The sequence below is a fragment of the Triturus cristatus genome, chromosome 4_1 (assembly GCF_964204655.1).
Source record: "Triturus cristatus chromosome 4_1, aTriCri1.1, whole genome shotgun sequence".
NCBI classification, from domain to species: domain Eukaryota; kingdom Metazoa; phylum Chordata; class Amphibia; order Caudata; family Salamandridae; genus Triturus; species Triturus cristatus.
This window is the reverse complement of record NC_140585.1, coordinates 952,666,378-952,679,804: the sequence shown is the minus strand read 5'-3', so window position 1 is coordinate 952,679,804 and position 13,427 is coordinate 952,666,378. Positions and strand designations below refer to the sequence as shown.

Here is a 13,427-nt window from a genome sequence, read left to right as displayed (position 1 = left end):
CCCTGTCGCGAGCAAGGGTTTTCGCCGCATCCGTGGCAATGGCGTTATATTCTGCTGCTCTGAGTTGTAATTTATGGGGTATATCATAGTCAGGGTCGTGCCCAATTCTATCCTCTAGTTTCGTGCTTTCGCGCTCAATAGCTGTCAGCTGCTTTTCTCTTTCCTTACGCTTACCCGCTATGACCGAGATAGCCTGTCCCCTAAGGACCGTCTTGAATGCCTCCCATAGTGTGGATGGTGAATCCACTGTGCCTTTGTTGTCTACAAAATATTGGTCAATTACCTTCACCAGTATTGTTCTGGTCTCTGGGCCCTTAAGGTGCCAAGGATTTATTGGTGCCAAGCCCCCGACTCTCTTGTCCCCTATCGTCAGATGGACCCATATTGGTGAGTGGTCCGAGATACCTCTAGGTAGGTGCCAAATTTCCGCCGTGTTCATGTCCATCTGTACCGGGGAGAGAATATAGTCGAGTCTAGATAGGGTACCGTGTGCCCCTGACAAGAAGGTATACCCTCTACTAGTGGGATGGTGTTTCCTCCAGAGATCGACAAGGCCGAAGGCATCAAGGAACTGAGGGAGCCATTGCTGCCCCAATCCTATGTCCCGAGGAGGGTGTCTATCCCATTCCCCTGATACCACGGAGATAAAATCTCCTCCAATCACGAGGTGTCCCGTAGGTAAGCCTAATAAAAAATCGCCCAGATCCTGAAATGATTGCGCTTGCAACCCGGGCGGGATGTACGCCGCCACCATAATGAGTGTTAGGCCCTCCCACTGTCCCATTACTGCGGCATATCTCCCCAATGGATCTGTCCATGTACGCTGAACCGCAAAGGGGAAAGTGTGGCGCACCAGGATGGCAACCCCTCTGGACCCTGTCGTGAACCCCGCATGCATCACCATTTTATAGCCCCACCTGTTGAGCGCTTTATTGTGTTTCCCATTAAGTGTGTTTCTTGTAATAGTGTGACGTCGGGGGAATGTCGTTTAATGTATTGCAGCACAATACTTCTTTTTATTTTGTCCCCCAACCCGTTGACGTTCCAGTTAATTATTTTAAGACTTTTATCCCACTGCATAATTAGCTTGGAAACAGTTATTACGAGGCCATTCACCTATCAAGTTGCCTGGACGCGTGACTGATGCTGCGCGTTTGCTCGACCAACAATAACCCCCGCTACCTCCTACCCGCACTGCCCTCAACAACTTAAAACCCCCCCCAATCATACAATCTCCGGTGTCCCCACCCCCCTCCCTGCTACCCTGCCACGTAGGTTCAAAACTACCCACATCCCGAACCAGCAGAGTGCCTATCGCCCCAACGGTGAACAACTGTGCCTCGGGGAAATGGACAGTAGCCGACTCCTGCCGCATGAGCCCCTCCCCGCATTAAACTGAATGGTTGCCGTATATGGGATCAAGAGCTGCTACCATGCACTCTTACATTGTCTGTTCCCCCAGTAAGTGGGGCCGCCCCCGAAGTAATGTTGGCCTCCAGCTCGGGCCATATACTTGTAGCTCCCAGGATTTAAAAGAAACAAGTAATAGTAGGATTATAAGTGCCTGTAAACACAGACCCACCCCCTGTTGGACGCTAGGGTACCCCCCCCTTTGTACATTACGGTTTTGCAGTCTTCTCCAGAGTGGAAAGCAGCAGTCCTATGTTTCTGAGTCTTGGTTCGGCTGCGCCCGGTCTGGGCTGCCGGATCGCGATCTCCAATCTCGGTCCGTGTGCAACCCACGAGTCACATTGTCTCCCGAGGGGACTTCCCGCCGAGTCTCAGGCTCCGTCTTTCTTGCGGCGTTCCTGGGGCGCCTCCTCCGGTCTGTCTTCCCCTCTAGCCACTCCTGTACTTCATGAGGGCTGGTGAAAAAGAGTGAGGTGCCGTCTACAAGATTCTTAAGCTTCGCTGGGAAGAACATCATGTATCTGATCCTGCGTTGCCGCAGGGTGGCCTTCACCCCTTCGAAGGATCGCCGCTCCTGTTGGAACTTTAGAGTGAAGTCCGGGAAAAACCGGATAGTTGCATTTTCATATTGCACATCGCCTTTGATCCTTGCGGCCTGTAGGATTGCATCCCGGTCTCTATAGTTCAGGATTTTGGCAATGATTGTTCTGGGAGCTGCCCCTGGTTTCGGTTTCGGGAGCAATGCTCTGTGCGCCCGCTCCACCGTGAAAATAGAGGAGAGTCTTTTGGGCTTGAGGTGGTTTAGTATGAGGTCCTCCAGAAAGAGGTCTACACTCGGCTCCTCCAGTCCCTCCGGGACCCCCACCACTCTGATGTTACTGCGGCGGGCCCTTCCTTCTTGGTCCTCGAGCTTCGCCGCCATTTGGCGGTGTTGGTGTGTTAAAACATTTATTCTCTCTTCCAGTCGTTTCGTAGTTGTCTGGAGGTCAGCGACGTTCGACTCCGTTTCCTTGACCCGTTCCGTTGTTTTCTGCATGTCAGCCCTCATAAGGTTCATTTCTATGGACATCTTGTCCATTTTTGTTTCAAGGGTGGTTCCCAGTCCCGTGATGGCCGCCATGATGGACTGTAGCGACGGTTCCGTCTCTCCCTGTCGGCTCTCCTGCCCCTCTTCCGACGTTTGGGACACTTTAGGGATCGCGTATTTATCCAGCTTGTTGGATTGGACAGTGGCGCCGCTTTTGGGCCTCATGTTGGTGCGACGGCCGGCTGCCTCCCGCGCCCCGACCACACCAGGTCTACTGTCAGGCCCCTCCAGGGGCGGTCCCGCCGTTGATCGGTGCACTAGGCGGCGCTCCGGCCCTGCTTATCCCGTTGTAGTGTATTTGTTGGGGTCGCTACCCCGTCGCGGTTTTCCTACTGCTAGCGAATTGAAGGGCGTTCGCCTCGCCTCCTCCGTTAACGCAGTTGCCGCTCCAGGATGGGCTTCACGCAGTTCCCTACCACGCGTCTGCTACCCGGTCCGGCCGCCTGACGAAGATATCGTTCTGGGGGAGGGGGCAGGTCTGTCCGCTTCAGCCCCGCTCCGCGCGGCCCACCATCTGCGCCACTGCGCCCCAGCGCCCACTGATCACCTTCACGCCGGTTTCTGTTCGGGACACGAGGAGGGCCCCCGGCGGCCACCACGCTCCCTCGCCGTGCCCTCACCTCCGTGCAATCAGCCACGCAGCCACAGGGGAGTCCTGATCAAGGATTAATATCTGTACTCACTCCCGGTCACCGGGTTACAGTGCTCTTCGACCGGCCCAGTGCCTCCCTGGTTCGCCCTGTTCTGACTCGCATAGGAGTCCTCCAGCCGCGTATCGCGTGGTCCTAGGCTCGTATCCAGAAGGGCAGGGGGGGGCCCGGGTCCTCCACACTTGTATGCTGCTACTTACTGCTGGGCAGATGAGGGAGCAGACGCTCGCGTCGTAAACCTCAATCCGGTCCCGGACGCCCACCGCCGATGTCACCAAGGTGCCTCCGCTACTATTTTGGTATTTCTCCCCACTCTGCAGCAATTCCGGCGATCGCCAGGCTGCACCGCTGGAGCTCCTCATTCCGCTGCCCGTTCTCTCTGTTTGGGCTGGGGGGTCCACGGGACACCATCGACCCCGCCGCCGTCTCCGCCAGGCAGCCCGCTCCCAATGTCAGCTCCACCCCCGTCAGGGTCTTCTCAGCCCCTCCCCATATGGCGGTGGTCTCGGCAGTGCCCGCAGACCCCGGCGTACCTCTTTTTCACTGTCCACTACCTCTGGCTGAGCAGTGCGCCGTCTTCGCGCTCACGCCGCCGAGACCGAGCCTCGCCCATTCCCGGGCACCACCGGCCTCGAACTTCACCGCTTCCTGCCAGCGTCTGTACCGGAGCCAATGAGTTTTCCGGGGGTTACCTGGCGTCCTGGTACTCTCCGACGTCAGTTTGGGCACTCAGCTCCCGTATGGCCGGATTTCATGCGGATTTTACGGGGATTAGAGTCCCGTCTCCGGCGGAGCTCTGGAGTTAGGCAGCCATTACAGTCGGTGCCAAGTCACGCCCCCATCATTTTCTCTTTTAACTTTTTGTGTCTCGACTCAATATCATCACTACAATATTTTGCATACCTCAGTATCTCATCAACTATTTTACTCTGCCAACAAATCAAATGTTGCTGAATCATGTTATTAATTTCTGGTTTCAATCCAAACACAAAATGATACACAAAATGTCCCATATCTTTATCTCAGATATTCTCAAACCCACTGTACTGTATGAACTTGTGTAACAACCTTTCATAGAAAGCATGAACCGACTCCTTTGGTTCCTGTGTTGTCCTGTCTATTTTAACGCAATCTGTTTCCTTTTGGGAAATTTTACTCTTCAGGAAAGTAATTACCTGATTATATTTTCTCATCACGTCATCTGAAGGTGCACCTGTTTTCGCATCTCTAGAATATTCTTCTTTAGGCCAATCAACAGTAATCTTACACAGTCCATAAATCAGCTGGAACAACAATCTCTAACAAACCATCTAGATCTTTCCACAAAACTTTTGAAACTTTCACAAACCTCTCTACCTGTTTGTACCACTCAACCGGTTTTTCCCTCAATCTAGAAAAGTCATTTGTAAAGGATAATATATCCGGTGTCGACCAAGGAACATGAACATATCCACCACCTGAAACTTCTCTCATCAGACACACCATTTCCGCCTGTCCTATTTCCCTTAATGGAAATAAAGACGCATTTTTGTTTGCAGTCATTTCTTCTTTCTTTTTCGCCTATCTACCTTTCCACCATTCAACATCTCCCCATTTCTTCAGGATGCTCATCAAATCTTTTATTAGCAATCTTTTGCCAGACGCATTCAACCTCTCCAAGTCCTTTTCTGTAAAATCCAGTCTATAGGTTTTATGTAACACCCTTGACTTCTCTGTCTACTCGATATTCACAAGTAGCCTCTGTCAATTTCTCATGAAGGTTTCTTGCTTTCCAAGTAATGTTTTTACACAAGAATAACAAATCTTCGTCTCGGTAAGTACTCAATCTGTCAGGACTTATTGTACCAATAATAATTTCTTCCAGATCCACTCTGTTTACTCACATCTATACTCTGTGGTTGAGGTTTTCGCCTTTCCATTCCTCTTATCCAATCATCTAATTAATCTGGAGAAGGACCCACTGAACTCCCTGACGCTGGAGTGACATTCTGCACTATTCTTCTTGGATCCATTTGCGCACCTCTCTTAGGGGTTTCTGTTATCAACTCACAAACTGGAAGATCAATCAATTAAGTACTTGTTTCAGCTTGTCCAGCCTGATCAGCTACAGTTACCACCTCATTCCAGACATTATTCATTGGGACTGTCAACGCATGTACTCCCGATATATTCTGTTTTTCTCCATACAAGGAAACTATAGGACCAATTGTTACTGGTACTGTTAATGCTTCCGCATTCAGACTCAACTGATTAATTTTCTGAGTCAACTCCTCTCTCACCTTATTCAACATGTCCATTTCATTCTCTTGCAATACTCTAGTAACTACCGGGACTTGTGGAACCTGCGGAATTAGTGGGGTTCCTGTTAATGGTGCATTTGGAACGGTTTCATTTGAGTCTTTTAGTCAAGATGTCATCTAACAACTCATCCTCAGATTCATTCAGTCAAAATTTAATCTTGATGTCTCTATATTTTTCTTTTTCTCTTTGCATTTGCCTCCAGTTGCTTCTTAAGCAACGAAAACTGGGTACAAACCATCCGTTAGCACAGCTCTCCTCCATCTTTTCATTTTATCATCCTGTTTTTCGAAGGGATATCTAGACATATACTTCTGTATCTTCTGGTACCCCTAAATTTCTCTCGTTAGTACACCTCATGTTCCCATTACTCAAGCGCTTCATACTGAATAGGTCCAGGTCTTGGTTCAAGAGAGTTCATTTTTCCTCTCAATTTCTGTGGAATCCTTACATTAAATGTACCATGCTCAGGGAATGCTAAAACACCATCCTCTTCTGTGTATTTCACCCAATTCTCTAACCAAGTACACGTATTGTAACCACGTTCCAACATCATAAAAGAAGCAGGTGTTCTTGGAGGCAGAATTGGAATTCCTTCTCTAGTAACTATAGGTTTTGACCTTTTTAAAGAAACCCTTTATTTTATTAATCAGCTTCATTTTTCTGGCTCTACACGCTAAAATATAATTCAGTAACAAACAACAAACTCTTCATACTTCTACTTAGTTTATTTGCTAGCGCCCATCCAATACCAGCGCGACTCACACCAACAAACCAATCAGAGCACACTACGTATTCAGTATGTCGACCAATACCAGCACGACTCACGGCAATCAAACAATCACGGCTCTCTAAGTGCCTGCTGTCTGACCAATGCTAGCACAGCTTTTTGTAACGTCACTGTTAATCCTACTACTAACCCTGGCTTTACAAAATAATACGGCACTGTATTTCTACCTTTTCTTAACTATACTTGTTAGAAAACAAACACGAAACAAATGCTACCTTGTCTGTTCTACTAAATAAAGAGATAGTCTCCACCTTCAAAGAAAAAAAATTCTTTCACTTCAAGTAAAATAACGACCAGCGCTATTCAAGACACAAACAAGCTAGAGGAAAACTTGGTACTTCTCTACGGATACTAGTTTCGGAAGAGGACTTTCTTGTGGAAAGAGGTTGTGGTACTCCTTTGGGGATGTAAGGCTAGAGTTTCAGAAGTGGACCCTTCACTGTTACACACAAAATCTACTCTCAAACGAAAATAGTCCCTAATATAACACCAACAGCCTTTCGCCGTTCAGTAATATGACAACAGATAAAGTTCTTCTGCAGTGTGATACCTTATCCACACTATTCTTCTGCCTCCTTCAGGCTAAAATAACATTATCCCGGGATCTCAGGTAACTCCGTACCAGTCCTTCTTGCTCACTTTGCCACTGGATTCAAGCAAGCCTGGCTGAAGACGGCTGAAATGCCAGAAACCGGTCCTAGGAAGCTTGTTTCCGGTCCAGGGAAGGCATGGCTTGGCAGTTCGGGCTGGACTGTTCCCATGAGGCACAGGGTCAGACTGATTTGCATATGGCCATGTCTGAACTGGGGTGGCAGAGTGGGCTAAAGAACAGTGATGGATAAAACCCAGATCTGTTGACTGGGTGTGAGTGTTTGATTGGTTCCGATGCTCAGTCCATCACCACCCCGTTTTGTACTGCTTTGTTCGCCATAAGTTGGCAGGGTATGCTCAGACGTGAGTCCCTTGCTCACTTTGCCACTGGATTCAAGCAAGCCTGGCTGAAGACGGCTGAAATGCCAGAAACCGGTCCTAGGAAGCTTGTTTCCGGTCCAGGGAAGGCATGGCTTGGCAGTTCGGGCTGGACTGTTCCCATGAGGCACAGGGTCAGACTGATTTGCATATGGCCATGTCTGAACTGGGGTGGCAGAGTGGGCTAAAGAACGGTGATGGATCAAACCCAGATCTGTTGACTGGGTGTGAGTGTTTGATTGGTTCTGATGCTCAGTCCATCACCACCCCGTTTTGTACTGCTTTGTTCGCCATAAGTTGGCAGGGTATGCTCAGACGTGAGTCCCTTGCTCACTTTGCCACTGGATTCAAGCAAGCCTGGCTGAAGACGGCTGAAATGCCAGAAACCGGTCCTAGGAAGCTTGTTTCCGGTCCATGGAAGGCATGGCTTGGCAGTTTGGGCTGGACTGTTCCCATGAGGCACAGGGTCAGACTGATTTGCATATGGCCATGTCTGAACTGGGGTGGCAGAGTGGGCTAAAGAACGGTGATGGATCAAACCCAGATCTGTTGACTGGGTGTGAGTGTTTGATTGGTTCGGATGCTCAGTCCATCACCACCCCCTTTCGTACTGCTTTGTTCGCCATAAGTTGTTGGCAGGGTATGCTCAGATGTGAGTCCCTTGCTCACTTTGCCACTGGATTCAAGCAAGTCTGGCTGAAGACAGCTGAAATGCCAGAAACCGGTCCTAGGAAGCTTGTTTCCGGTCCAGGGAAGGCATGGCTTGGCAGTTCGGGCTGGACTGTTCCCATGAGGCACAGGGTCAGACTGATTTGCATATGGCCATGTCTGAACTGGGGTGGCAGAGTGGGCTCAAGAACGGTGATGGATCAAACCCAGATCTGTTGACTGGGTGTGAGTGTTCAATTGGTTCTGATGCTTAGTCCATCACCACCCCCTTTTGTACTGCTTTGCTCGCCATAAGTTGGCAGGGTATGCTCAGACGTGAGTCCCTTGCTCACTTTGACACTGGATTCAAGCAAGCCTGGCTGAAGACGGCTGAAATGCCAGAAACCGGTCCTAGGAAGCTTGTTTCCGGTCCGGGGAAGGCATGGCTTGGCAGTTCGGGCTGGACTGTTCCCATGAGGCACAGGGTCAGACTGATTTGCATATGGCCATGTCTGAACTGGGGTGGCAGAGTGGGCTAAAGAACAGTGATGGATCAAACCCAGATCTGTTGACTGGGTGTGAGTGTTTGATTGGTTCTGATGCTCAGTCCATCACCACCCCCTTTTGTACTGCTTTGTTCGCCATAAGTTGGCAGGGTATGCTCAGACGTGAGTCCCTTGCTCACTTTGCCACTGGATTAAAGCAAGCCTGGCTGAAGGCGGCTGAAATGCCAGAAACCGGTCCTAGGAAGCTTGTTTCCGGTCCAGGGAAGGCATGGCTTGGCAGTTCGGGCTGGACTGTTCCCATGAGGCACAGGGTCAGACTGATTTGCATATGGCCATGTCTGAACTGGGGTGGCAGAGTGGGCTAAAGAACGGTGATGGATCAAACCCAGATCTGTTGACTGGGTGTGAGTGTTTGATTGGTTCTGATGCTCAGTCCATCACCACCCCGTTTTGTACTGCTTTGTTCGCCATAAGTTGGCAGGGTATGCTCAGACGTGAGTCCCTTGCTCACTTTGCCACTGGATTAAAGCAAGCCTGGCTGAAAACGGCTGAAATGCCAGAAACCGTTCCTAGGAAGCTTGTTTCCGGTCCAGGGAAGGCATGGCTTGGCAGTTCGGGCTGGACTGTTCCCATGAGGCACAGGGTCAGACTGATTTGCACATGGCCATGTCTGAACTGGGGTGGCAGAGTGGGCTAAAGAACGGTGATGGATCAAACCCAGATCTGTTGACTGGGTGTGAGTGTTTGATTGGTTCTGATGCTCAGTCCATCACCACCCCCTTTTGTACTGCTTTGTTCGCCATACGTTGCCAGGGTATGCTCAGACGTGAGTCCCTTGCTCACTTTGCCACTGGATTAAAGCAAGCCTGGCTGAAGACGGCTGAAATGCCAGAAACCGGTCCTAGGAAGCTTGTTTCCGGTCCAGGGAAGGCATGGCTTGGCAGTTCGGGCTGGACCGTTCCCATGAGGCACAGGGTCAGACTGATTTGCATATGGCCATGTCTGAACTGGGGTGGCAGAGTGGGCTAAAGAACGGTGATGGATCAAACCCAGATCTGTTGACTGGGTGTGAGTGTTTGATTGGTTCTGATGCTCAGTCCATCACCACCCCCTTTTGTACCGACCAGTCCTTCTAGACAACATAGAACAAAATACTAATTTTTCATGTTGGGAAACAAATAATCAGTATTCGATAATTATTACTAAACTAATCAATAAGTAACCATCCTCTGCTATCAAAAACTGATCCAGCGCATCAATCAGGGCTCGATAATCAATAATAACACAAACACTGGCCCATACTCATACAGCCAACTCATGAATCCCTGTTGCGCTGTTCAAGTTTGAATAAATCAGTTGTTCATAATACAGACTCGTTTCTAACACTCTAAATACATACCCAAGCCTGTATATCAACTTCTTTCCTCTGGTTGATGGACCTAAAGTTGAGAAGTTGATGGCAATAATTATTACTATCTATCTATCTGTCTGTCTGTCTGTCTGTACTGTTAAAAGTAATCACAAACTCAGTGTAAGGTTAACAAATATTTATTGCAAAATAATGTGAAGGTAGGATACTCATTACGTACCGTTTTATAAGGCAAACAAACCATTTATCACAGGGATAGAAAAACATTAGTCAAAGGCAAATCCGTGTCAAACTCATATCGAAGAACATATGCAAATGAAAGAGTGGATAGGTGAAGAGACAAAAGTTTCAGAGACAAGATACATTTGCAAATGATCATGCAAAGTACAGAACATTAGCTATACTAACCCAAAAGGATTTTCAGAGAAATACCACCCCCTGGCCACGGGGATAGCGGTGGTCCTCTGAGAATGATGGAACAAAGATTATTGGATAAAGGAGAGGAACAGGTACAAGTAGGCCTCTATCTGCAAACAGCAAAACCAACTGACAGCGCCGATCTCCCACTAGCTCTCTCTTCCTCTCCTCCCAACACCCCCAAGGCTCCTTAGTTATACCGCAAAACCTACAATGTCCACCTCACAATTGTAGCGACATTTGCAGAATCTCGGTCTCTCATTGGTAAATTTAGGGAGTGTTCTATCACACCACTATAGTCACATTCATAATTTTCACAGCGTTTTTTGTTTTCTATTTTTCAAATTACGTTAACCATTTTTCATTAATATACATTTCCTCCAACAAGTAACCTGTTGCAAGTCTCTAGTCGCCCATTGTTTACGCTCGCCGCTTCTACGGAAGAAGTTTGTACATCTTCCTCATTCTCACGGCCATCCTTCCATTACTTGGCAGACATACAAGGTTATCAGCCTTTGCCTTCATTGTTCTCTCCTCTCTTGAAGCTCAATTTTCAATTATTTATTCATATTTTTTTTCTTTAACCCTCAACTGTCATGCAGAAATGTAGGCCCATGCTTGTTTCACTACGATGAACAAAACACAGACATTATTAGTGTAACAAAATGTATTTCTCACAATTTACCACCCACCATTACACTTTCCCACGTTATATTCCTAGCAAGAGCATTAATGTGCAAAAGCAGCATTGTTTTATTTTATTCCAAAGCAAAATGCAAATGCAGCCTAGTCCTTCATGCATTAGTCCACACATTAATGCCCACATGCGCAAAAGCATTTCCCGATATTCTCGTGTTTTTGCATGTTATTTCCACAGCACACTGTTAGTAAATGTTACTGGGGACTTATTTTCTCAAAACCCTGCTCCATCACTTGTGGATTGCCTCTAATGGTGTAGGACATTTGTACTATAAATATAAGATTTGTGCAAAGGCACCACCCATCGCTCACCATTACACACATTTTATACTCTTTTGAAAGCAGACAGAAGAGAGCTCTATAGATGCACTATAGAGTATGAAGGCAGTCACATAACGAAGTGCACTTAATTTGTATTACTAGTCGATCAACCAATCAACTAAAGAGGCAATTTTGAGATCTAAATGCAGAATTGTGTAATAAGCAAGTGCAACATGCCCTGTTGCCCTGCAACAATGGCCAAGTGCCATGCGTTGGCAAGCTTGGTGCGCTATGCACTGTATTCAAGACTTAAAATTAATGTTTGGCTACCTGTATGCTATCTACTTCCCCCAAACCCCTTTCTGTCCACTCCAATCAAAGTATTTTTCGTGCTTGGAGTGTTGCATTGTTTACAAAGGAATGGAAGCATGAAACATTAAACACTTTCTGAGCGTGTCCTATCTGTAGATTAAAGAGAAGGAACTGAAGGGAAAACTGAGCAATGGGGTGGGCCATGATGTGGCATGTCCTGCCTTGCTATGAAGATACATAGTAATGGCACATTGGGGCATATGTATCAAGAAAGCGTTTTGTGAGTCCTTAATAGTGTATTTTAGCGATTTGCTATTAAGGACTCGCAAAAGGCAATGTATGTAGGATTTGCAATATTAATTGCGACTCCTACGTATTCCTATAGGTACTCGCAAATTGCGAATGCAATTTCAAGGGTGCAAGTGTGTTAAAAGGACACCCTGTTGCACCCCTGAAATATGCCCTAAGGGCATGTATGTGTGGCACATGGCACTTTGAAAAATGCTGAAAAGTGCATTTTCAGGAAATCGCAAATTACCACCAAGTTGAAGTTGAAGTTGGTGGTAATTTGCGATTTCTTAAGGCAAATTCACACAACTTGGGTGCTTCCAGAATTGCATTTAAGGAATCGCAATTTGCGATTCCGTAAATGCATTCGCAAAATAGGGAATCACAAATTTTGCCATTGCCTATTTTGTGATGGCCTTTTGGAATGAGAATCAGCCCATTTGCAAACGGGAAAAGGGCTTGATACATATGCCCCATTCTGTGTTATTTTCAAACAGTTACTGTTTTATGTCATTCTTGCATTTTGATAGTAACCATACAAAAGTAAAGATTACAAATCAGTCCCAATAAAAATTAAAACACACATATAGTGCCTATGCAAGATGAGTTTTAAAAGATAGCTTTTGTAGGTTATAGTCAAGTTAATGTTAGAGGCCCTGCTTTTGGACCAAAAGAGCAACGTTGATCAAACTGATAAATACAAGTATGTGTAGAGTGGATTGGTTTTCACTTGATGATGCTACAGTAATATCATCGTTAATCCTCAGAAACAATTGTCATTGCTGTCCTTCAAATATTAGGTTTTCATACAACACTATCAAAAATAGTTGATCTATTTTCTTTTTTGTTTACAGAGCCACCTCGTGTAACCAGCCCATATGAAAAGCATTTGAACAAAAACATTTCCACAAAATATGTGGATTCACAAATCAAAGAAGTACGCAGGAGAAGCAGTTTATGTGACCTGTTCTCCCCAGTCAGGATTGGTAAGTTAATACTGATGATTTATTTTTTATAGCTGTAATTTTATGTAGAGCATATGATTGTTTTGAGGGTTATTGAAATAGGAATGACTCAAAACATGCTGTAAAAGAATCAAATTAGTGTAAGTATATCTCAACATGATTGCATGTGAAGTTTGTAGAATAGGTGTCAGACAGTGGGGAAACAACAGTATTGTTTTAGTACCAAAGATTATTTTCATCAGTATCAAGCAAGGAGAGCAGGAAAGATGAAAACATGAAAATGTAATATTCAGACCTGGGAATGCATTTTATTGTATGTGCTCAGCCTCTCTTGCGTCTTTTTCTCTTCCTGCTAAGAAATCCTATTACCACTGGCCTTTCTGAAAATGTCCTCGAAATCTCAAACATATATATAGTCCTCGCAGCCATCTCGGAGGATATAAGTGCAAATACCGTAACCTAAGATTGGTCAAACTTCAAACCGATCTCCTCTTTTCTCTGCAACTTGTTCTTCATTTTGAAAAGCTGCAATATACCCTATGGAAGAAAACTGATCACCATGATATTCCAAAACATTGATGCTTTGATGATTAACTATATGATATTGGCAAGGTTGTGTGTCAGATTTCTAGCGATCTCCACATTGTAACGACCTTCATTGACCCCTTGAAGGCCATTAAGCCTCTACCCCTATTAGAGGTGTTAAAACCCAATCTTCATACTCTAACTCAACAGACGGGTACAATTACCTTCTTGAA

At 46.5% G+C, this 13,427-nt stretch overlaps 1 protein-coding gene across 5 annotated transcripts in view; it reads left to right on the top strand.

Annotated features, from left to right (window-relative positions):
* Nucleotides 1–13,427, top strand: part of LOC146855888 (protein NEDD1-like) — a 544,173-nt gene that overhangs the window by 383,829 nt on the left and 146,917 nt on the right. For all 5 annotated transcript variants that reach the window (XM_085650677.1, XM_085650673.1, XM_085650675.1 and 2 more), the window contains one exon: nucleotides 12,559–12,690. In XM_085650677.1, the coding sequence (XP_085506803.1) occupies nucleotides 12,559–12,690 (132 nt within the window). The remainder of the gene's footprint in view (nucleotides 1–12,558; nucleotides 12,691–13,427) is intronic.